General features: G+C 45.9%; 1 protein-coding gene and 1 long non-coding RNA gene across 5 annotated transcripts; one reads left to right on the top strand and one right to left on the bottom strand.

The window, feature by feature from the left end:
* Positions 1-1016: 1016 nt before the first annotated feature.
* Positions 1017-18614, bottom strand: RGN (regucalcin). 4 transcript variants are annotated; one of them, XM_032426559.1, is made up of 7 exons: positions 16742-16847; positions 16335-16514; positions 14185-14367; positions 5811-6026; positions 3345-3476; positions 2822-2976; positions 1017-1590 (listed from the first exon to the last, which is right to left on the bottom strand). In XM_032426559.1, the coding sequence occupies exons 2-7, from the start codon at positions 16495-16497 to the stop codon at positions 1540-1542; spliced, it is 900 nt and encodes a 299-aa protein (XP_032282450.1). In that variant the 5' UTR covers positions 16498-16514; positions 16742-16847; the 3' UTR covers positions 1017-1539. The 4 variants fall into 4 exon arrangements, with proteins under 4 accessions (XP_032282450.1, XP_032282449.1, XP_032282447.1 ...); XM_032426558.1 differs by lacking the exon at positions 16742-16847 and adding an exon at positions 18401-18614 and having other exon boundaries at positions 1026-1590; XM_032426556.1 differs by lacking the exon at positions 16742-16847 and adding an exon at positions 18110-18278 and having other exon boundaries at positions 1026-1590.
* Positions 18088-23095, top strand: LOC116646067. The gene is made up of 3 exons (XR_004302069.1): positions 18088-18138; positions 22090-22255; positions 23005-23095. It is a non-coding gene; the product is annotated as an uncharacterized LOC116646067 (long non-coding RNA).
* The last annotated feature ends 1355 nt before the right edge of the window (positions 23096-24450 follow it).

The raw sequence follows: 24450 nt of genomic DNA, 5'->3' as shown, positions 1-24450 counted from the left end.
AAATGTTGGAGAGTTTGTGGAGAAAGGGGAACCCTCTTACACTGTTGGTGGGAATGCAAGTTGGTACAGCCACTTTGGAAAACGGTGTGGAGGTGCCTCAAAAATTTAAAAATAGAGCTACCCTATGACCCAGCAATTGCAATTCTGGGTATTTACCCCAAAGACACAGATGTAGTGAAAAGAAGGGCCATATGCACCCCAATGTTCATAGCAGCAATGTCCGCAATAGCCAAACTGTGGAAAGAGCCGAGATGCCCTTCAACAGATGAATGGATAAAGAAGATGTGGTCCATATATACAATGGAATATTACTCAGCCATCAGAAAGGATGAATACCCAACTTTTACATCAACATGGATGGGACTGGAGGAGATTATGCTAAGAGAAATAAGTCAAGCAGAGAAAGTCAGTTATCATATGGTTTCACTTATTTGTGGAACATAAGGAATAGCATGGAGGACATTAGGAGAAGGAAGGGAAGAATGAAGGGGGGCGGAAATCGGAGGGAGAGATGAACCATGAGAGACTATGGACTCTGAGAGACAAACAGGGTTTTAGAGGGGAGTGGGGAGGGGGGATTGGTTAGCCCGGTGATGGGTATTAAGGAGGGCACGTACTGCATGGAGCACTGGGTGTTATACAAAAACAATGGATCATGGATCACCACATCAAAAACTAATGATGTATTGTATGGTGACTAACATAACATAATAAAATTAAAAAAAAAAACAAAAAAACCCAAAAACATGCTTTATGGTTGAAAGCAAAAAATTTAAACTTGATGGGGCAGCTGGCTGGCTCAGTCAGTAGAGCATGGGACTCTTTACCTGGGGGTTGTAAGTTTGAGCACCATGTTGGGTATAGAGATTACTTAAAAAAATAAAATCTTAAAAAAAATGTAAACTTGATGAATTTTCCATGGATTTCAATGGATTTTCAAGGGATACAGAGAGACATTACACACTGAAAAAAGTCAATTCACCGAAAAGACATACAATAATGATTTACATTTATTAGGTGGCAGTTGGAGCCATGGATTTTGCCAGTGTTTAATTCTTATCCTCCAGTAATATTTTAGCTTGCAAAAAATAGCATGTAGGAAGAATAATATGAAGGTAGGTTAGCACTGCAGTATATTTTATAAGCTTATGATAAAAATAAAAAGGAACATAATCATAATAAGTCATTACTAAGCCATTATTTATTAGTTTTTTGAAGCTTTAGGTATAATAAGTATGGAATGCAGAACAGACATGGTCCCCCCTCCCCTTCTAGCAATTTGCAAAGAATCAAGAGGCTGATTGACAGTTGAACAATTCTTTATAATTCTATATTACCCTTGCAGAAGGCTTTTTAGTGTGTTATCAAACTACCTGTCACCCCTTACTAAAATGCTCTACCTTTTAAAAATTGTAAAAAAAAATTAACCCTGTTAATAATATCATTTCTTTAGCTTTTTTGTAACTAGATTGAAATTTCAGCTCTAGAATTTTCTACGTTTCTTCAAAAGTTCCTCCAGTAGGAAAGAAGGCCTTCCACTCATCCTGCATAGGGATAGGGAGGAATTCCTTTGACCCCCAGGCCAGTTATCTGTTAAAAAAAAGAAAAGAGAGAAACTTTGCTAAAAGGTAATTCACAGGTAATCTTCAAAAGCATCTTTATGATTCATAATAATATATTTAGCCACCAATTATCTTTGTTTTATTTCCTATCATAAAAAGGAATTACTTGATTAGATTAGGTCCAACCCAATTATTCACATTGATAATAATCCAACTAAGAACTATCTTCGATTTAAAACTGAATTTATTCCTGCCCTCTTCCTCTTTTCTTTTTTAAGAGATTTTATTTATTTGTCAGAGAGAGAGAGAGAGCACAAGCAGGGAGAGCGGCAGGCAGAGGGAGAAGCAGTCTCTCCCCTGAGCAAGGAGCCCGATGCTGGACTCGATCCCAGAACCCTGGGATCATGACCTGAGCCCAAGGCAGACGATTAACCATCTCAGCCACCCAGGTGCCCCTTCAGTGTTTGTTTTGTTGCAAAAAGTAAGTTAAGAAACCCAAAGATATTCCTGTGACACCAAAACAATCAACTGATCTCATAAACATGTTTCAAACACTGGTTTTCCAAGCCCATTCTACTGATTTACAGAATTTCAGCAAACACTACTACTGAAGCACAAAACTATTTTGAAGTACTGTACAAAGTAGGCTACACACGTTATCTTGGAGTTACAGCCTAGGAAATCTAAATAAAATGTTTTTAAAAGTATAGCATGATGAACTTAAAAATGAGGGACGCCTGGGTGGCTCAGTCGGTTAAGCGTCTGCCTTCGGCTCAGGTCATGATCTCAGGGTCTTGAGATCAAGCCCCAGGTCCGGCTCCATGCTGGGCGTGGAGCCTGTTTAAGATTTTCTCTCTCCCCCTCTCCCTCTGCCCTCCCTGCCCCAACTTGTGTGGGCACATGCACACACACATACCTGCTCTCTCTCTCTCTAAAAAAAAATGCTAAATAGAATTATGTTTTGGAAGTATGAAAAAGCACTTATTGGGGCGCCTGGGTGGCTCAGTCAGTTGGGCGTCTGCCTTTGGCTCAGGTCATGATCCTGGGGTCCTGGGATCGAGCCCCACGTCAGGGTCCCTGCTCAGTGGGGAGTCCTCCTTCTCTCTCTACCCCTCCCCCCTGCTCATGCTCTCTCTCTCTCTCGAGCGTGCGCAGTCTCTCTCAAACAAATAAAAAAAAAAGAAAAAGCAGTAATCATTCAGTTACTTAGCCAAGGATGTCCCACCTCACCCTCAACATAAAAGAAAGAGCCAGATCACCTTGAAAATTCCACCAGCTTCAGGCTGCTGCAGAAGAACCTCGGGGTCCATTCCGTCCCGGGCACAGGTCACATACATTTCAGAGTAGTCCTTCCCTCCGAAGCAGCATGAAGTTGTTTTAACAACAGGCAACTTCACAGTTTGGAGTCTTTTCCCTAGATCACCAAATATTTTATTGAAAGTCCAGCTCTAGCAAATTTCCAACATGCACAACCGTTCGGGACCCCTTGCCGAGAGTTAGGGATATTCAAAAAGGATTGTGGAGGTCAGACTTCAGCCAGGTATTTAACCTACCTTCCCTGACAATTTGTTTTGGGCAAAAAGACTTACCTCCACAGGAAAAGAAGTTCTGACTATAAATTTGGGGCCCTATCTCGGGCCTTTATTTCCAAAATCATCCTATTGAGACCTCTGAATATATCTCTATAGAACTTTATTAGTAATGAAGTTTCTCTAGTCGCTAGCGTCTCGTTTTTTTCTAGACATGGCAGGGATTTTTAAGAAAATTCTGTTGCAGGCCTACCTGTCTCCGGATCTAAACGAATCACTCTTCCTCCATTGTAACAGGCCACCCAGAGCTTCCCCTCAACATCGATACACATTCCGTCTGGAATTTGTTCTTCTTTCTCCAGCTTGTAAATACTTCTGCGGTTGGCTAGGGTTAAAAACACAAACACACACACACACACACACACAGATAAAACGACAGGCCACTCAATACTGAGCATCAGACAAGGAGCTCTCAAGCTGACTGTAAATCCTGATCACTTTTGCTTATCCAGGGTCTGGCACGTGGGATGGTTCAGAAGAATTCCTAACTCTAAAACAAAAATGTCCAGGGGCACCTGGGTGGCTTAGTCGGTTAAGCGTCTGCCTTCGGCTCAGGTCATGATCCCAGGGTCCTGGGATCGAGCCCTGCATCGGGGCTCAGCGGGGAGCCTGCTTCTTCCTCTGCCTCTGCCTCTCCCCTTGCTTGTGCTCTCCTTCTCAGATAAATAGATAAAATCTTTAAATTAAAAAAAAAATAAAGCAAAAATGTCCAGAAACATGAGTGGGCACTCCTCAACAAAGGATTTTTACCACATGACTTGGGGGTGATTACTCTCTCTTTAGTTTGGGTACAGATGTATCTGTCTAAGCTTTCAGGGGAAGAGAGGAAAAAGGAAGGAGAATTCTTTTTCTTAAGATTTTATTTATTTCTTTGACAGAGAGAGAGAGAAAGAGAGAGCACACAAGCAGGGGCAGGGGGAGAGGGAGAAGCAGGCTCCCCACTGAGCAGGGAGCCTGATGACGGACTCGATCCCAGGACCCTGGGAACATGACCTGAGCCGAAGGCAAATGCTTAACCGACTGAGCCACCCAGGTGCCCCTAAAAGGAAGTAGAATTCTTAATAAAATACCAATAGTTCTTTTTTTTTTAAAGATTTTATTTATTTATTTGAGAGAGAGAATGAGAGACAGAGAGCACGACAGGGAAGAGGGTCAGAGGGACAAGCAGACCCCCCGCTGAGCAGGGAGCCCGATGCGGGACTCGATCGCAGGACTCCAGGATCATGACCTGAGCCGAAGGCAGTCGCTTAACCAACTGAGCCGCCCAGGCGCCCCACCAATAGTTCTTTTTGAGGTTGACCTGAACTGAAGCTCTGCACACCCACCTCGGATACATTTCGGTCTGCGGTTAGACTTTTGCTGTTTTTCCTTGTAAAAATGCTGACTTTGATTAACTCCAAGATCTAGAAGGCAACTTAATGGTACCATGTGAACTGTTCATACGCAAAAACTAGTAAGATGTGTGCCTTCTGTTTCTGCCGGACTGAATGCTCCAAAATCATCTTATCAAAACTCAATATTAAAGACCTTATTTCTGGGGCGCCTGGGTGGCTCAGTTGTTAAGCGTCTGCCTTCGGCTCAGGTCATGATCCCAGGGTCCTGGGATCGAGCCCCGCATCAGGCTCCCTGCTCAGCGGGAAGCCTGCTTCTCCCTCTCCCACTCCGCCTGCTTGTGTTCCCTCTCTAGCTGTCTCTCTCTCTGTCAAATAAATAAATAAAATCTTAAAAAAAAAAAAAAAAAGACCTTATTTCTGAAAGGAGGGGTATTCTGGAGCCAACTGGCTGGCCCAAAAGAGGGAATAACAGTATACAAAAAAAAACCCCCATCAAATTCCAGAGGAACTTTACACTAGAAAATCCAGGTCATTATAGTAATTGCATCGAGGTATAATGGAAAAAAAAAGTTAAAACCATGTGTCAGTAAAAATGGGTAAAAACAGTCATAAAAAAGAGCACTCTGTATTTCAAAGCAAAACATCTGTACTGAAATAACTTGCCTCTCGTTAAATCTACACGAGAGTCTTGTGATTTTTTTTTTCCAGGTCATTTTTATTATTGCTTTTGCTCTTGCGGTTTGGCACCTTTCACAAAACAGTTTCAAGTGTTCCCTTCTAAATTCTCAAGAACTCCTTCCCTCCCAGTTTCCAACTATAGCTCATGTCGAACCCACTGATGGAATTGAACACTCTGCAGCTACTTTTTAAACTCTTCCATTTTGGAAGATTATTAATTCGTCTCTGAGTATTTGCCTCTGGTTAACTCGAGTACAAATGAGAAATTTCAATCCCAAACCTTAACTTTCCATTCCGTTCCTTTAGCTCATTCTGCTGTATATTATTTGCCTATAGGCACCTCTGGTAGAACAGGATCCATTGCACGGTGAGCCTCTTTCTAGTGATGGTAGCAAGAAGGGGGATGAAGGATCTATTCATATTATGCCAATGGTGGCCGCAGTTAGGTGTGTTGAGGGCCATGGTTTGACTGGCAGCATAGTCGAGTCTGGGTAATTATGACTCTGTTGGAATAATCACATCAGCCAGTTCTTTATTTGACAAGTAAGGGCCTTTTCATACGAGTCGAAGAAGAGGCAGCTTCCTAGTTACACACATATGAAAAAAAATCCCAGCAGTATTAAGAAGGATAATGAAAAAGTACGTACAGATCTTTCCTGTCTGCAGGTCATAGTCAAAGGCATCCACGGAGTAGGACAGGCTGTCAATGTAATAGAAGATTTTATGGTCCAGGGACCAATCCAAACCATTGGAGATGTCCACCTGGTTAAAATACTTTTCCACGTGGTGGTCAGGAAAGAGGGAGTACAGGGACCCCTGGTGCCGCTCCAGAACCGCGGGGGCTGTCTCCTCGGCCATGGTGCCTACAAGACCCCAAAAGCACTGAGTTTAGCTCCACAGCACCTTGCCCTGTGCCCTACACCATCTTTTATGACCAGGGTTCCTTTCCCATCATTAAATCAAGGAAACTAGGGACAACTGGGTGGCTCAGTCAGTTGAGCGTCTGCCTTTGGCTCAGGTCATGATCCCAGAGCCCTGGGATCGAGTCCTGCATCGGGCTCCCTGCTCCGTGGGAAGCCTGCTTCTCCCCCGGCCTCTGCCCCTCCCCCTGCTTGTGCTCCCACCCTCTCTGTCAAAATAAATAAATAAATCTTTAATTTTTTTTTTTTAAGATTTTATTTATTTGACAGAGAGAGACACAGCGAGAGAGGGAACACAAGCAGGGGGAGTGGGAGAGGGAGAAGCAGGCTTCCTGTGTAGCAGGGAGCCCGATGTGGGGCTCGATCCCAGGACCCTGGGATCATGACCTGAGTGGAAGGCAGACGCTTAATGACTGAGCCGCACAGGCGCCCCCTTTTTTTTTTTTAATTTTTTTTTTAAGAATAAATAAATCTTTAAAAAAAATTAAAAGTCAAAGAAACTATTCTACAATCCCAATCTGGGTCCTACATTAAAAAGAAATGACTACCTTGCTTATGATGCAAATAAAAATTACACCGACAGGTCTGGTTCCGGATAAGAAGGAATACATCTCCACCAACCCCACTTTCTCCCACTGAGCGCGATTACACAATCTGGACAAAGTGGAGCTATTTGAGAAACTCTGAAAAGTAAATATCAGGCAGCCCAGGGAAGACCAGCGGAATTTGCAGTGCTGCCTAATTGGTGGCAAGTTCTCCATTTTATTCTCCAGTATGTCCCAGCCTGAACTCAACGCAGCCTGCAGCTTGGAAGTGAGCACTGTGGTGAAGACAGAGAGCCAAGAGAAACCCTCTCAATCTGGCTCAGGGAGCAGAAGAGGAAACTCCTGAGGCTCGGAGAGTGGAAGAAAGGCCCTGGTTCTTTTTCACTCCTTTCTCCAGTCTGCAGGCTATCCTCTGCAGCAAGGGTAGTAACAGCAGAGTGGCCGGCAACGGGAAACTGCAGAAATCAAGACTCAGGGGAAGGGGACATTCCTCTCCAACTGGGTGAAGCCACAGCTCCAAAAGGGCAGAGCCAAACACTGCTGCTTTTGTGGTTTCTCTCTCTCTCTCTCTTCTCTCTATCCTCCTGCTGCTTGGCCCCGGAGACAGCACCGTCCTAGAGATGGGTGGTTTCTGGTTGGAGGAATGACAAGGACAGCTCCAGGAAAATGGAAAGTACCTGGAGATAATCAAGAGGGATGTTGTTCGGGAATGCAATTCCATAAAGTTGTTTATGATCTTCTGGGCTCATCTTCTACTTGTATGTGCAAGAATCTGGCTCTAATTAGCATACCGAAGACTGAGAATGCAGTTGTGGTTAGAACTCCTAAGTCTCAGACTGGCCACTGAGTGGCCCACATGTGGGCCAGATCCTAATGGCACCTCACAGAGAGCAGGCTAGAGCTTTTCTGTTAAAACATTCTGAACCTAAACACAGGTATAGATTGCTTATGAGGACAAATATATCAACATTCTCCATAGGATTTAAACAAGACCCAGGGTCTCAAAATAATAGTCAAAAGGTCTAGGATACCATCCAATATGACTTGGCAATGCAAAGAAGTAGAAGACACAACGAACAGCCAAATAAAAATTTTAGAACTGAAAAAGAAAATAACTGAAATAAAGAAACTGCCCGGATGGGTTTGCTAGCAAGATAGAGATGACGAAGGAGTTACTGTAGCGAATGACAGGTCAATAGAAATTATCCAGGGGCGCTTGGCTGGCTCAGTCGGTAGAGCATGTGATTCTTGATCTTGGGGTTGTGAGTTTGAGCCCCACGTTGGGCCTAGAGATTACTTAAAAAAAATTAAAATCTTAAAAAAAAAAATTAAAAAAAGAAATTAACCAGGGCGCCTGAGTGGCTCAGTCATTAAGCGTCTGCCTTCGGCTCAGGTCATGATCCCGGGGTCCTGGGATCGAGCCCTGCATCGGGCTCCCTGCTCGGCGGGAAGCCTGCTTCTCCCTCTCCCACTCCCCCTGCTTGTGTTCCCTCTCTCGCTGTGTCTCTCTCTGTTAAATAAATAAAAAAATCTTTAAAAAATAAAAATAAAAAAAGAAATTAACCAATGTGAACAACATTGCAGAAAACTATAGATTCAAGCTGAGCAAGCCCAAAACAGGAGATAATCCCAAAGAAATCTATACCCAGACACATCATAATCAAAATTCTGAAAACCAAAGTCAAATAAAAATCCGTAAGAAAGAAAGAAAAATGGCATATGACATATAGAAGAATAATGATTTCAATGACTGTTGATTTTTCATGAGGAGCCATGGAGATCAGAAGGAAGTGACGCTTTTTTTTTTTTCCTTTTTCTTTTTCTAAAGTAGGTTTCTTGCCCAGCGTGGAGCCCAACATGGGGGCTTGAACTCATGACCCTGAGATCAAAACCTGAGCTGAGATCAAGAGTCGGACACTTAACCGACTGAGTGAGACACCCAGGTGCCCCGGAAGGCACACATTTTTCATTTGCTGAAAGAAAAAGTGTCAGCCTAAAATTCTATATTCAGTGAAAATATCTTTCAAGAATGAAGGTGAAATAAAGATCTTCTCATATGAAGTAAAACTGGGAGAATTCACAGCCAGCAGATCTGCTCTAACAGAATTGCTTAAGGGAAGGGAAATGATACCAGAAGGCAGCTTGGAACATCAGAATGAAGGAAGAGCAACAGAAATAGTAAATATAATAGGCTGTTCTCCTCTTTAGTTCTTGAAAATATTTTTTTGTTAAACATTTTATTTTGTTTTTCTTTTTTTGAGATTTTTTATTTTTAAGTAATCTCTATACCCAACATGGGGCTTTAACTCACAACCCCGAGATCAAGAGTCGCATGCCCACCAATTGAGCCAGCCAGGCGCCCCAGTTCTTTAAAATATTTCTGATGGTTAAAAGCAAAAATTAGGGGCGCCTGGGTGGCTCAGTCGTTAAGCGTCTGCCTTCGCCTCGGGTCATGATCCCGGGGTCCTGGGATCGAGCCCCGTGTCGGGCTCCCTGCTCGGCGGGAGGCCTGCTTCTCCCTCTTCCACTCCCCCTGCTTGTATTCCCTCTCTCGCTGTGTCTCTCTCTGTCAAATAAATAAATAAAATCTTTAAAAAAAATAAATAAATAAAAGCAAAAATTACATTTTCTGACGGGATTTATATGCATGTATATAAAGCCAACTATCGCATAAAGAAGCGATGATCAATTGAAGTGGTGAAATCTTGGTTCTAGATAGACTATAAAAAGTTAACTGTATATTTTGCAATCCCTTCAGAAGTCCTTAAAAAACTATAGAGAGTTACAATGAAAGATCACCATAGATAAATCACAATCGAATTCTAAAAGAAGGTTCACGCAACCTAAAAGGAGGCAGAAAAGGCGAAACAGAGGAACAAAAAATACAGAGGGAAAGGAGGAAACAAATAACAAAATGGTAGATCTAAGTCAAAGCATATCAATAATTACACTAAATGGAAATAGTCTAAACACATCAATTAAGATATTGTTAAGATGAACTTTTTAAAAATCCAACTATTTGCTGGCTATAAGAAACTCGCTTCAGATATAATGATATAGATCATGTAAAAGTGAAAGGATGGGAAAAGCTACACCATGCAAATATTGATTAAAATATTAGCTGGAGGGGCTATGTTAACATCAGACAAAATATACTTAGAGCAAAGAAAAATATCAGGGATACATAGGGGTCCTACATATTCGAAAATGGTCAATTCACTAAGGAGACATAGCAATCCTAAATTTGTATGTGCTTAACAATAGAGCTTCAAAATACACAAAGCAAAAGTCAGAACTGAAAAGAGAAATAGACAAATCCATAATTACAGTTGGAGATGTCAGCATCCCTCTCTCAGTAATAGATACAAGCAGATAGAAAAATCAGCAAAGAAATAAACTGAACAGCATCAACCAATCTAAGTGACATTTACTGAACACTCCACTCAACAGTAGCAGAGTACACGTTCTTCTCAAGTGCACATAGGATATACACTTAGACTTGAGTATGATCTTGGGGGACAGAGCGGAATTTGACTGTAATGAAGAAATTGGGAAGTTCATCTAGCATACCAAGTTCCATTTGAAATAAAAGTGAGTTAAAGGAGGGCGCCTGGGTGGCTCAGTTGGTTAAGCGACTGCCTTCGGCTCAGGTCATGATCCTGGAGTCCCGGGATCGAGTCCCGCATCGGGCTCCCTGCTCAGCAAGGAGTCTGCTTCTCCCTCTCCCGCTCCCCCCTCTTGTGCTCTCTCTCTCTCTCACTCTCTCTCTCAAATAAATAAATAAAATCTTAAAAAAAAAAAAAAAAGTGAGTTAAAGGAAAACGGACAATAGTTAGGAAGCCTGAATAGCAAGCAAGACAGGGTAAATCCTCCCTCCCAGGGGAGAATGATGTTCATGCAGCAGTTTCCGGCTATGGGGCTGTTGGGTTTGTTTCACTAATATTCCTCCCCACTGTCTGCCTCACAGAAAGAGATGCCTGGAACATGAATGTGAATTCCCCACTGATTGGAAAGGGTTCTACCTCAGTGGGAAAGAACATGCTGGAGCCCTGGCTCATACGTCACTATCTAGTAGTGGACACAGACAGCTCAGACTTTGGATGTGGTGACACCTTCAGGATTCTACCGACCACCTCGAGACTCCATCCCAACTATCCAATGACCCTACCCTTTTCTGGTCCAGGGACACCTCCTAGCACCTGCTGAAAGCTATGAACTCTCTAGAAAAAGGTTCTCAGGTGCTTCTGGCAGATGCGCATGACCACTTTGTACACCCACAATGATGCCTACAATTTTAAGGGGTCTCCTCAGGGCACAGGTTAAGAACTGGGGACTCCAGGCTAAGGACTCAGGCTTCCGAGGACACCTTTATTTTATCTCACAAAGTGCCACAGAACTGTAAACTATAGCTGTAAGGAGAGAGAAACTCAATTTCAACAGCAGGTAGGGTATCCAGTCCCATTTCTTTACGCTGCAGAAATTAGCGGCAGAAGGGCTTCCAACGGATTCTCATCTTAAATCTTTCCACCTGTCCTGGACTAGATCTATGGTTGTGTAAAGCCTGGGAAGACGGGAAACAAGCCATAGCCGGTTTCTCAAGACCTCACGTACCTTCCATGCTGAAAGCAGACGGGGCCATGGCAGCAAGGTTTGCAAACATGAAGGGGAGGGGTGGGGAGGTGGACACAGCAGGGATTTGGAATCAACTCTGGCTAACTTGTTATGAGGGGAAGTAAATGAGAACATACGTGAAATGCACTATTGAATTGGAAACTAGAGTTAACGTTCACGGAAGGCTGGATGTAAGCCATTCTCCAACCATCACAGTCAACACTGGCTCAAGCAAGAATCATCAACAAATGTAAAACCCAAGGGAGATATTTTGAAGAGGACCAGGATATTTGGTTGGTCTTAAGGCATCTCTCCCCGTGTTGTAGCCAGCCTCCAAGATGGCCGCGAATGACCCCTGCCTCCCAGTATTCACACCCTTTGTATACAGTCCCTTCTATCATTGTGTGACCAATAGTACATGGCAGAAATGATGTTATGTCACTTCCAAGATTGGTTATAGTAGGACTGTAGCCTCTGTCTTGGCTGTCCTCATTCTCTCTCTCCCTCTCCCACCTCCCCCTCCCTCACATCACTGGCCCTGGGGAAGCCATGTCCCTAGCAGCCCTATGGAGAGGCCCATGTGGTAAGGAACTGAAGCCTCCTGCCGACCCCATGTGATTGAGCTTGGACACGAATCCTCCAGGGCCCTTGAAAGACTCCTTTCTGAGGCTGTCGCCTCCGCCAACAGCTTGACTGCAACTTCATGATATAGCCTCGAACTAGAACCATCTGGCTAAGCCACATCCAGACTCTTAACCTTCAGAAACTATATGAGATAAAAAAAAATGTTTGTTATGTTAAGCCACTAAATTTCAGGGTAATTTGTTACACAGCAATAGATAACTAATAAACCCCACAAATAAATAGTAACTATGGGGGCACCTGGGTGGCTCATTCGGTTAAGCCTCCGACTCTTGCTTTCGGCTCAGGTCATGATCTCAGGGTTGTGAGATGGAGCCCTGAGACGGGCTCATGCTCAGGGCGGAGTCTGCTTGTCCCTCTCCCTGCCCCTCTGCCCCTCTGCTCTCTCTCTCTTTCTCTAAAATAGATAAATAAAATCTTTGAAAAAATAGTAACCATGCAGTAGAGAAATCTGAGAAGACCTTAACCAGGTGATCAAAACTAACATCACCCGTGAGGGACATGGTATCCAGGTGGGATACTTGGACAAAGACAGAGCGTCACCTCTGCAGTATTCTAGCGACAAATGTACGGCATCAGTCTAATCACAAGAAAACATTTGACAAACACAAAAACAAGAGGAACATGAGGAATGTTCTATTAAAAACGGGGGGAGTTGTGTGGGACTGTATTCTTCAAACACGGCAGGGTCATAAAAAACAAGAAAGGCTAAGTTCTGTCCCAGATGAAAGAGGTTTAAAGAGACATGTCAACTAACTGCAATACATAATCCTAGACTGTATCCTGTGCTGGAGGGGAAAAATGCTGTAAAGGACATTATTTGGTTCATGGACAAAACTGGAGTATAGATAGTACATCAGCTAAAACTGTAACAATGTTAAACTTCTTTAAGTTGATAACTATACTATGGTCATGCAAGAATATGTAATTTTTCGGGGCGCCTGGGTGGCTCAGTCGTTAAGCGTCTGCCTTCGGCTCAGGTCATGATCCCAGGGTCCTGGGATCGAGTCCCGCATCAGGCTCCCTGCTCCGTGGGAGGCCTGCTTCTCCCTCTCCCACTTCCCCCGCTTGTGTTCCTTCTCTCGCTGTCTCTCTCTCTGTCAAATAAATATTAAAAAAAAAAAAAGAGTATGTCATTTTTTTTGGGAAATTCCCAAATATTTGGAAGTATTTTTCGGGGTTAAGGCACGTGATATATGCAACTTACTTCCAAATGATTCTGGAGAAAAGTATGTTTATATATAGAGACAGCGAGCAAATGGGACAAAATGTTGACAATAGGTGAATCTAGGTAAAGGATAGACAGGTGTTCGTTCTATTTTTACTTTTTTTCCCCTGTAAATTAGAAATTATTTCCAATTTAAACATCACCAACTACCACAAAACCTCTATTGTAAACTTCATTTAGGGGCTCCTGGGTGGCTCAGATGGTTAAGCATCTGCCTTGGGCTCGGATCACGAGTCTGGGGTCCTGGGATCGAGTCCTGCATCGGGCTCCTTGCTCTGCGGGGAGCCTGCTTCTCCCTCTGCCTGCCACTCCCCCTGCTTGTGCTCTCTCTCTCTCTGTGTGTGTCAAATAAATAATAAAATCTTTAAAAAAAGAAAATTTAAAAAAGTCTTTAAAATAAAAAAACACAAAATAATAGAAAAATAGAGCTCACTTAAACTATAAAAGTACCACGCACATTTTAGTCTCTGCCAGAGACAGAAATTGAAAGGAATATTTCTGAAGCTTTTCTCATGGGATTTAAAAACTTTTAAAATTATTTTTAATTTATTATTTTTAACAGTTAATTTTTAATAGACTTTATTTTATGTATTTATTTATTTTTACATTTGTGTTAAGTAAACTCTACCCCCAGCGTGGGACTCTGAACTCACGACCCCAAGATCAAGAGTCACATGCTCTACCCACTAAGCCCGCCAGGAGCCCCCGGGATTTTTTTTTTTTTTTTAAAGATTTTATTTATTTATTTGACAGAGACAGAGATAGCGAGAGAGGGAACACAAGCAGGGGGAGTGGGAGAGGGAGAAGCAGGCTTCCCGCCGAGCAGGGAGCCCGACGTGGGACTCGATCCCAGGACCCTGGGATCATGACCCGAGCCGAAGGCAGATGCCCAACGACTGAGCCACCCAGGCACCCAAGCATTTTTTTTTTTTTAAGTGAAAAGCAACTCAAGTAATAATAAAAGAAGAACCCAAGACGCATTATGAGTAACATTTTACCATAACAACTGGGAGACTTATCCTAAGTCCTGCTTTTCTCCCAACCTCGGTCAATAGGGGCTAGAGATAAACCGTACCAGCAAAGTATCTCCCAGCGGGATCCACCTTCCCATCATTGAACCGATTGTTTTTCTTGTCTTTATCTACTGTGGCCAGGGCTACTGCTGATTGATCTTCCCAGTTCAAAGCACAGAACTTTGTTCCAACGGTGGTGACATAGCCTCCTCCCTGGCGAAGGGCCACAGAGCTGACGGGGGCATCTGCAGAAGCAAAAGCAGCTGTCAGAGGGAGTCAGTGGGCCAGTGGCCGAGCGGCACCCCGCGGACATCCCGCCACCTGGCATCTCGAAGAGGATTCCAGCTCTTTTGACAATGCAAGTGCCCTCTCCCTTCTGTTGAATGGTGAAGGCTATAGAACCAAGTATATTCGTTGAGCAGTATCCTTGGGCAGCAGAGATAGAAAGGTGAATGAAACCCTGGAAGCTTCTAGTCTAGTGGGAGAAGCAGAGAAGTCACATCGCTGCAGCTACCCTACACTGGGGCAGGCGCCACATCAAGTTTAAAGGGCTGGGGGTTCCTAACTGGGGTGGGGGAGAACAGGGGGACCCCGGAGTAGCTGTCACGGAGCAAGCGATGCTTGATTCACCTGATCTCCAGGAAATTCAGAGACACAAACCGTGTTTAGTTCTGGCAACTCTCTCTTCCTCCCTCTGATCCAGGACTTATCTTTTTTAAGGGGCCCTATTTCATGTATTTAGTTGAAAGTTGTGGGACGCCTGGGTGTCTCAGTTCATGATCCCAGGGTCCTGGGATCGAGTCCCACATTGGGCTCCTTGCTCAGCGGGGAACCTGCTTCGCCCTCTCCCTCTGCGCCCCCCTCCCCCGGCTAGTGCTCGTACTCTCTCTCTCTCTGACAAATAAATAAATAAAATCTTTCAAAAAGAGGAATTTATTTTGAAAACATTTCCTTTTTTTTTTTTAAGATTTTATTTATTTATTTGAGAGAGAGAGAGTGTGGGGGACGAGGAGCAGAGGGAGAGGGATGAGCAGACTCACCGCTGAGCACGGAGCCCAACTCGGGGCTCGATTCCCGGGGCCCTGAGATCATGACATTAGCTGAAACCAAGAGTCGGTCGCTTAACCGACTGAGCCACCCAGGCACCCCTTGAAAACATTTTCTAAGCACCTATTCAGTAAGTGCAAGGCGCTGGTACTCTGGGAGCAGCTCTTAACTCAAAGCCCTGTTAAGAAGTTGATTCCAGCCATTGAAGGGCCCAGGGAATGTGCAGGACAGTGTTGGGAGGGTCACATTCTCATTGTGCCCGGAGACTTCTGTCAGCTCACTTGTGTGACTTCCTAAGTTACCTGATACCATAAGCCCTTTCCATGGTTTGGGGGTGGTTGCAGATTAGGGGTAAGAATATCCCCCTAATGTGTACATGCTGGGAAAGAGAGACTAAGGAAAGCAGTGGGGTCCCCCCCCCACCCCGGCTCTGACCCCTGGTCACAGTCACTTTGCCTCTAGTCACACTCATAGTCCCTGGGTGGATTAAAGAGCTGTTCCCTCCCATTAAAAAAAAAAAAGTTTGAGGTCGCCAGTTCTGGGATGAGACTGTCCCAAGGTCACAGGAATTCCTGGTATCTCTTCCCATTAACACAAAACAAGAAGCTTCCTTATCTCTAATCAAGCTCCTATGCTTGGGCCATAGAATGAGAAACCCCTCCTCTGGGAACAACAGAATCACGTTCAAATGCCCTTGGAATTTGTCATGAATCTTATTTTGTACAGTGAACAGATAGTCCTGGTTGATGCTTTGTAAGTCTTCTTTTTACATTCAAAGAAGGGATATACCTGCCCTTTTCTTTTCTCTTTCTTTTGCCAATTAAGGGCTTGGCCCGACCCAAGGCAGACGGACTTTGCCGTGCCACAAATGGGGTCTCCGACTTTTAAAGCTGTGATCTGAAGATGTTAAGGAAAAGACCCTACAGTGCCTTGTCAGCAACACCGAATGCGGACTGTTGCCCCTCACCCGCAGCCGAAGAGGAAAGTATTGACCATCCAGAATTTACTCCGGGGTCCAAGTGGGAGGACACAGAGTGTGGCTAGAGAGAGCATGAAAGCTCATCCAGTAGCCTTCAACAAGAAGCTCCCTGGGGAATGACACATCAGGTGACAACTTCCCCCACCCCCCACCCCCATCTGGGCAGAGCGGGGCCTTCATCCTTACCCACGGTCACTTGTTGCACGCGCTTGCTGAGCGAATCCCACCGGCAAACCTTTTTTGCAGGAATATCTACAAAGAGCAGCGAGTTGGACGCCTCCTCCCACACCGGAGACTCCCCACACCGGCAGTTCTCCCTCAAAACACACTCGATCTTAATGGAAGACATTGTCAACGGGGAGCTCTCTGGAAGGTAGCAGAGATGACAGAGAAATGTAATCGCATGGAGCAAATTCAGCAAAACACCTGGCTTAAGGCCCTGGTAAGATTCTAATACAGACTGAGTTGTTCTCAGAACTGGAAAAACATGTTCTCTCAATCAGAACAGAATAGGCAATGTGGCAGGAAGAGACATATAGGAAATGAAGAAAGAGCTGATAGTCCATAATGTGAGGCACCTTCAATCGACTTACCAGGGCGTGATTTCAAGCTATCTTTAAAAAAGAGAAGAAAAAACCACAACACCCCAACATCCACACCTTGGTGTCTGTCGGTGACCCTCGGAGAGCTGGCTGCTCAGGGGAGGGAAGGCCGCCCTTTATGCCTGCGCCCTAGCCCCTGAAGGTGGGGGGAACGGGCAGCTCCCTCATTGGTGGCCCCTCCTTGCCTGCAGGTCACCAGCTCCCACTGCCCTCCCCCATCCCCTGATGGTGCTGATTCCCTTCTCCAACCCACTGCGCAAAGGCCAGAACCTTCCTACTCTGCGTTTTTCCAAAGTGCATTTTTAGAACTATGGTCATCAGTGATAATACACTAAATGGGACCTGACACCCATTTTCAACTTGGCACAAGGGAAGGCCAGGAGAAGAGGACACAGTCTGGGCGCCACTGGAGGAACTGACAGCCCCTTGGCTATTTCTTGCCGCCCGGGGAGGGCACCGTGCCAGTTTGGCAAGGAGTCTTGAACTCCACAGGCAGGAACATTCTCTGCTGGGAGTTGAGGCCAGAGTGTGACCAGCGAACAGGGAGAAGACAAAGAAAAATTATCAGAGAAGAAAAAAAGAAAACATTACCCAAGAAACCCCGTGGGAGAGAAAAGGAGGCAACTTTCCAGAGCCTCCTCTCTTTCCCAAACTCGGCCCAGATGCTGACCCAAATTGTCTGCATCGTCATCCCTCTCCCTTTCTGCTTGGGAGTGAGTGGGCTCACCCACGGATGGGCGAATTCATGACAGGGGGGAAAAGAAAAATAATCTTTGGTTTTATATTCCCTTGGATACATTACTTTTTTTTTTTTTTTTTAAAGAAACACAGCTCAAATCTTAAATCCTGATGCCAGCATCCTAGCATTTGGAATCCTCGCTGGCTGTTAAAATTTGGCACAGGCTCCAAAGGCCTTCATGTTACCGATCTGAGATAAGGCCCAGGATCAGACGCGGGACTTTTGTAATAGCGACTTTTAACCCGGCGCTCCTCCTGCGTGCAAGCCGGGGGCCCGCCGCTGTCCCTCCCTGCCCGGGCTTCGTTGCTCGGCGGCCGGGGCAGCTGCCCGTGCGGTACCTGTGCGGCGGAGGGGCCTCGGCACGCTCCGGTGGCGCCGCTGCAGCCTCGGGCGACCGCGAGGCCCCGGGAAGCTGAAGGGCGAGCCCGCCTCGTCCCCGGCCCGACCGAGTGGGGCGCGCGCGCGGGGGTGGGGGGTGGGCCCGGGTCTCCGGCTGGGCAGGGGCGGGGGGCCGGGGGGCGGTCTCCTTCCAGCGGGCCCCAGCGACTTTCGATCGGCTGTGGCCAGACCTTTCCTCCCCGGGGAGCGGGCGGAGAGGCGGGCCCGAGCCCGGCACTCACCCGGCGGGTGCCTTCCAGGCGGCGCAAAGGTCAGGCCCGAACGCGGTGAGGGCTGGGCGGGGGACGCGGCCGCTCGGCAGGTGGGTGGCAGCGGCCTGGAGGTGCGGGCTGGGGACTGTAACCCCCGACGCTGGCCCCCTCCTCCGTGGCTCCTGGAAAAATCCTACAAAGCCAGCCGGGACGGGGGGGCGGGGGAGAGGCTTGGAGCCTGGTAAACCTGAGCCTCGGAGTTTGGACGGAGAGCTAAAGTTTCTCTCTTACTTAAACAAGAGAAATTGTTAAAATGCCTACCAGAGGTTGGGGTCGAGGGTCCGGTTAAACACAGGCAGGTTAAAAAGGAAAGAACAAAGCGGTTAAACAAATCCACCCTTTTCCTAGTGGGAGAAAGACTGCTGGCTGGAGGCCAGCTCTTGGAAAACGTTTTTTGGTAGGGGAAGAGGAAAGGCTTTAATTGATTGGATTTGAAAAAAATCAAATGGAATAAAGGATCATAAGCAGCGCTCAGCTTCACATTCTCCTTTAAGAGCCTACCTCGCCATCCATATTTTCTCCAAATAACCTACAAGTTTAAGACATAAAAAAAAAAAAAAAATGAAGGGAGGGAGGTAAACACAATGGGGGTTGCCGCTGGGGGATGGGAGCCGGGGATAACCGTGAAGGGGTCCAGGGTATTTTCTGGGGTGATGGAGACTATCTGGATGGAGGCTTGAGTTGCACAGAAGTATGTACTGTGCAAAGGCATCTGGTGGGACACTTGAGATTTGTGCATTTTATTGTATGTGTTGAATCCCAGGTCAGTGCTACCCCATTATCATTTTTAATTTTTTATTTAAAGATTTTATTTATTTATTTTGACAGAGAGAGAGACAGCAAGAGAGGGAACACAAGTTGGGGGGGTGGGAAAGGGAGAAGCAGGCTTCCCGCAGAGCAGGGAGCCCGGTGTGGGGCTCGATCCCAGGACCCTGGGATCATGACCTGAGCCGAAGGCAGACGCTTAACGACTGAGCCACCCAGGCGCCCCTTTTTATATTTTTTTAACGTAGGCTCCACGCCCAACGTGGGGCTCAACGTGGAGCCCAACCTCATGACCCTGAGATCAAGAGTCGCCCGCTCTACGGACTGAGCCAGCCAGGGCCCCGGTGCTATCTCATTATTGATCTTTCCCAATCTAGCACGCATTCTTGGCCATCTGCACTATCCTAAAACCTACACTCAAATCACAATCACTGTGGCATTCCAGTTCTCTTGAATTCACTAAGGAGGAAGGGCCAGAGATCAAGCTCCAAAGACACGAGGTTTGGAGCAATCTGAGCTCAAAGTTTCAGCTTAGTAACTTAGAGTAATGGGCACTTACGGTCTCAATCATTTTGCCTTCACCCTGGGAGATGTTTAAGACAACTGCCCTCCCATGTCCCCATTTACAGATGGGAAGACACGAATCTACAAAGTGAGGATACTCCCAAAGTCGCAGGTCAAGCTGGGAAAAATCTGGCAAATAGGCCAAACCTTCAGTAGAGAAATAAGAACGTGGGGGCACCTGGGTGGTGCAGTCGGCTGAGCTTTGATTCTTAGTTTCAGCTCAGGTCATGATCTCAGGGTTGTGAGATCGAGCCCCGCGTCGGGCTTCCCGCTCAGCGTGGAGTCCGCTTCTCCCTCTTCCTCTGCCCCTACCCCGCCCCCCCCAAATAAATAAAATAAAATAAAAAAAGAAAAATAAGAATTTGAAGGACACTTTCTTGGGTGGGGCAAAGAGCGGGACTGTGATCTCCAGAGGCTTCTCTGGGGTTCTGTTGGGCCCTCTTCCCAACATGTGGCTTCTTCCTCCTTAATGCTGACGACGCCCCAAACTGTATCCTAGCCCAGACCTTTCCCCCAAACTGTCCCAAACAATCACTTTATTCTCCACAAACCTGGGAATGCGACCATGGTCCGACCAACAGACTTTGTGAGAAGTCCCCATTTCTTGCCCAGATTGTTGTCAGCTTCCTGGAGGGCTTGTCTTACCCCTTTTGATCTGCTGCCAAAATGATCCACTAGATGGTGAGTCCCGTAGAGCAGGGATGCATCTCATTCACCCCCAGCTCTGCAGGACCCGCCACGGTGCTGACACATAGAGGCTGTTCAACTACATGCTCTTTTGTGTGTGTGTGTGTGTGTGTGTGTGTGTGTCTGGTAGGGAGGAGGTAGCTTTATTTTCAAAAAATGTCAGTGTTACAGAAGAGTTGCAAAAATCCTATAAAGGATTCCTGATTACCCTTTATGTAGATTCTTCCAATGTTAACAGTCTACTGTTGCTTTGTCTTTCTCATTTACATATAAAAGTAAATATATATTTTTCTTGATATTTATTTATTTATTTATTTATTTAAAGTAATCTCTATACCCCACGAGGGGCTCGAACTCAACCCCGAGATCAAGAGTCACACGCTCTACCGGCTGAGCTAGCCAGGCGCCCAGATATGTTTATTTTTCTTGAATGGCTTGAGAGTAAGGTGCGGACGTGATGCTCTGTTGCCTCTAAAGACTTTGGTATGCATGTCCTGAAAAAAAAAAAAAGGACATTCTCTTCTATAACCACAGCGCAATTATCAAGATCGGCTGATTAACACTGATACAATATTATCTAGCTGAATTTCATTGATTGTCCCACGGATGTCCCTTATAACAAAAGGAACAAAGGTATTCCATCCCCAAATCCAATCCAGGGTGAAGCTTTGTGTTTAGCTGTGCTTATTCTCCCTTTAATCTGGAACAGCTCCTCAGCCTTTGTTTCGTGACATTGACATTTTTGGAGTTCAAAATGTAGAATGCTCCTTAATTTGGGATTATTTGGGTTTATTAACTCGTGGTTAATTCAGGTCATGCCTTTTTGGCAATACCACAAAAGTGATGCTGTAGGGCGCCTGGGTGGCTCAGTCGGTTGGGCGTCTGCCTTCGGCTCAGGTCATGATCCCAGGGTCCTGGGATCGAGTCCCGCATCGGGCTCCCTGCTCTGCGGGGAGCCTGCTTCTCGAACCTCTCCTTCTGCCTGCTTCTCTGCCTACTTGTGCTCTCTATCTCTCTGTCAAATAAATAAATAAAATCTTTAAAAAAAAAAGTGATGCCATATCCTTTGTAGCATCTGGAGGCAAATGATGTCGATTTGTTAACTGTGGTCGCAGTATGTGCTTATTGAATCTTGATAAAATATAATTTAATCGTACCCAAGAGCATATAAAGCCCCTCAAACTTGCTAGTAGTTCCTTCTTGACCTCAGTGATGGTCTAGGCATGTCCTCTTTCTGTTTCTTGCATCTGAATTTGCTACTCCTTCTGCCTAGAACACTTTACTCCTCCCGCTAATCTAACCCCTACCTCTGCACCGGGCTCACTCCTACCTAAGATTCAGCCCAGTGTCCCGTCCACCAGGAAGCCTTCACTGATCCCCCTCGCTCTGACCTGTCGCCCTTACAGCGTCCTGTCTTTATGTTTTATTACGATATTCACCACATTGACTGAGAAGTGTCGGTTTGTCTGTCTCTCCTGCTACATCATGAACTCTCAGGCTAAGTCTTGGATCTTTTATTATGATATAAACCCCTTCGTGCAAAGATCACCTCCAGTCCAACAAATCTGGGTTCAGTGATTCCTCCCAAGAAGGGAGAACTCCCACCATGGGGGGAATCGTGGGATGTCTTGGTTAGAAGGTGTTAGAAAGAACCTATTATAGGACTTGACTTCGTATTAGGCGATTTTGGGGTGAGTCCAAGGATTGGAGGCTGTCAGGAAGTAAGATAGTTCTATGACTGGATATCTTCATTCTTTTCTAGAAGGTGAAGAGAATGGAGTGATGGATAAAGAAGCAGCACCCATTCATATGAGCTAGGAGAGGGTGATGTTTAGTCATTTGGGGGACTTGTCTCATTTTTGTCTTGCTGCATCATGGACACAGAGTGCTTTTGTCTGATGTTGGTGATCTGTGAAATTGTTCATGTTCAACAGGAGAACTCCAAGGTCTTGCTGTGAGTTCCGGGCCAGCTCGCGGATGTCGGGGGCTGCATTTCTTTCTCTCTCCCGTCTTTTGTCCAAGATCAGATGAAGTCGGGCCCCAGGACATGAATCTATATATTCTGATCATCACCACTGCCAAGATTTTGCTGATCTGGAGGTAGCTCGGAGAAAGCTGTCTGTAATAGGGTTAGGGCTAGTCCCTCCTGCTCCTTTGGTTGCAGGATGAGTTGTTAAATCCCCTGATGTGACAGGGGTTGCACAGTGGCATTTAAGACTCTGGACAGGATGCATCAGCCAAAGGCCCCGCAGGCGGTTACCAGAAACAAGATGACGATTAGTCCTTGTAATAGACCCTGGAGACAGACAAGACTCAGGCCATGGACACATGTCCCAAAGCCCAGCTGGTCTCTTGTAGAGAACCAGATGGCTTTTTCTTTTAGCCTGATCAGAAAAATTGTTCGACTTGGGGGAGCCTGGCCATCTCAGTCAGAGGACCGTGCAACTCTTGACCTCGGGGTGGTGAGTTTGAGCCCCACGTTGGGTGTAGAGATGACTTAAATAAATAAAAGCTTAAAAAAATAAATTGGTCTTTTTGACCCGTAGTATTTATATAAGTGGAGCAAGAAGTGTTTGCTGAAGCAGGAAGTCCCCCTTGGCTAGCCAAAAGGAAATCGAAGGTCATGAGTCTGCTCATGGCAACTCTGGCTAATGAATGTAAACTGGTTTTGGGGAGGCGGGTCTCCTGGAGTAGAAACTGTGTCACTTCTGGCATCCGATAAGGTCAGAGTCAGGGTTTGGACCACCTTTTCACTATGGTGCGAAGTCCGGCTCACAGAGCGTGCCTAAGAGTCAGCTCTCCCTTCCGGGAGTTACCCACATTCACCCATATCTGCCTCTTCTTTACAGGAAAACACGGTCCACAGGCGGGGTGCTAGCCTCTAAAGTCTGAAAGTTTCTAAGAATCATCCCAAATATACTGGACAAGTGTACGTGTAGCTTGTGGATGTAAGTCTGGGGTGGATGTAAGTCTGGGGTCCACACAGGCAGTGCTATTGTAGTGGGGCACAGACCCTAGTGGGAGTGTACGTGTCATTTGGCATGAGCTAATTATGTGTCCCTTGAGATGTCTCCTCAGATAACGGGAGTGGGGCTAAGCAGTTCCTGAGACCAGTGTCTCTGACGAGAACAAAGTACTGTAGCCAAGGCAAAGCCCCCATGTTGCTCCCCATTCCTGATGGGCTAGCTTTTGCTGATAATGACCTCGGCAGAAGCATTCTGTCAATATCAGGTCACTTGTTAGGTGACCAGAGTTTGGGATGGATGCCATGAGCGAAACTTCGGAACCCGAAGGGGCCTCTAAAGGGAGATGAACCTTCTTTAGAGGTACATTTAAAGGAAGAATGATGAAATTTTTTTTCATTTTTATTTTTTAATTTTTTTTTAAAGATTTTATTTATTCATTTATTTGAGAGAGTGAGAGAGAGAGAGCACATGAGAGGGGGGAAGGTCAGAGGGAGAAGCAGACTCCCCGCCGGGCAGGGAGCCCAATGCGGGACTCGATCCAGGGACTCCAGGATCATGACCTGAGCCGAAGGCAGTCGCTTAACCAACTGAGCCACCCAGGCGCCCAAGAATGATGAAATTTTTGACAGCAGTTAAATTTAGAGCAGGAGCTCTGGTCTGAGGAAAACCCATCACGGAGGGTCAAAAGTCACAGGGTGAAGATCAGGGAGAGCCTACTGAGAAGCCTTGTAGTCGGTGACTGGGGAGTGTCAAATACCGTAATAGCATAATGAGAGGTAGAGTCAAGGGAAGGAAAAGGCTGCTGAAGAATCAGAAAATTAACCTTGGGGCAGAAGCTGTCCCCTTCTGTAGCCGGTGGCTTCTGGAAGGTTCCTATGAATCCCGTTTAGCGTCCCAGTGGAATGGCCATCCGGTAGTCAGGATAAAGTGATGTGTATCTTCTAGGTTGGGGAACATAAACTTAAGTGTCAGGGCCTTGGAGTTTTATTGCTGTGTCAGTGCAAACAGTGCCTGATAAGCTCTTTTCCATGGAGGCTCAAGGACAGTTTTGAGAGAAAACCAGACCTTCTGGTTTGAGTCATGCAGAGGCTGCTCAGGTTTTTTTTTTTTAAAGATATTTATTTATTTATTTATTTATTTATTTGACAGAAAGACACAGCGAGAGAGGGAACACAAGCAGGGGGAGCGGGAGAGGGAGAAGCAGGCTTCCCGCCGAGCAGGGAGCCTGACGTGGGGCTCGATCCCAGGACCCTGGGATCCTGACCTGAGCCAAAGGCAGAAGTTCAACGACTGAGCCACCCAGGCGCCCCTCAGGTGGGTGTTTTGGAA

The sequence above is a fragment of the Phoca vitulina genome, unplaced genomic scaffold, assembly GCF_004348235.1.
Source record: "Phoca vitulina isolate PV1807 unplaced genomic scaffold, GSC_HSeal_1.0 scaffold35, whole genome shotgun sequence".
NCBI lineage: Eukaryota > Metazoa > Chordata > Mammalia > Carnivora > Phocidae > Phoca > Phoca vitulina.
Note: the sequence above shows the minus strand (reverse complement) of the source record. Positions and strands in the feature narration are given on the sequence as shown.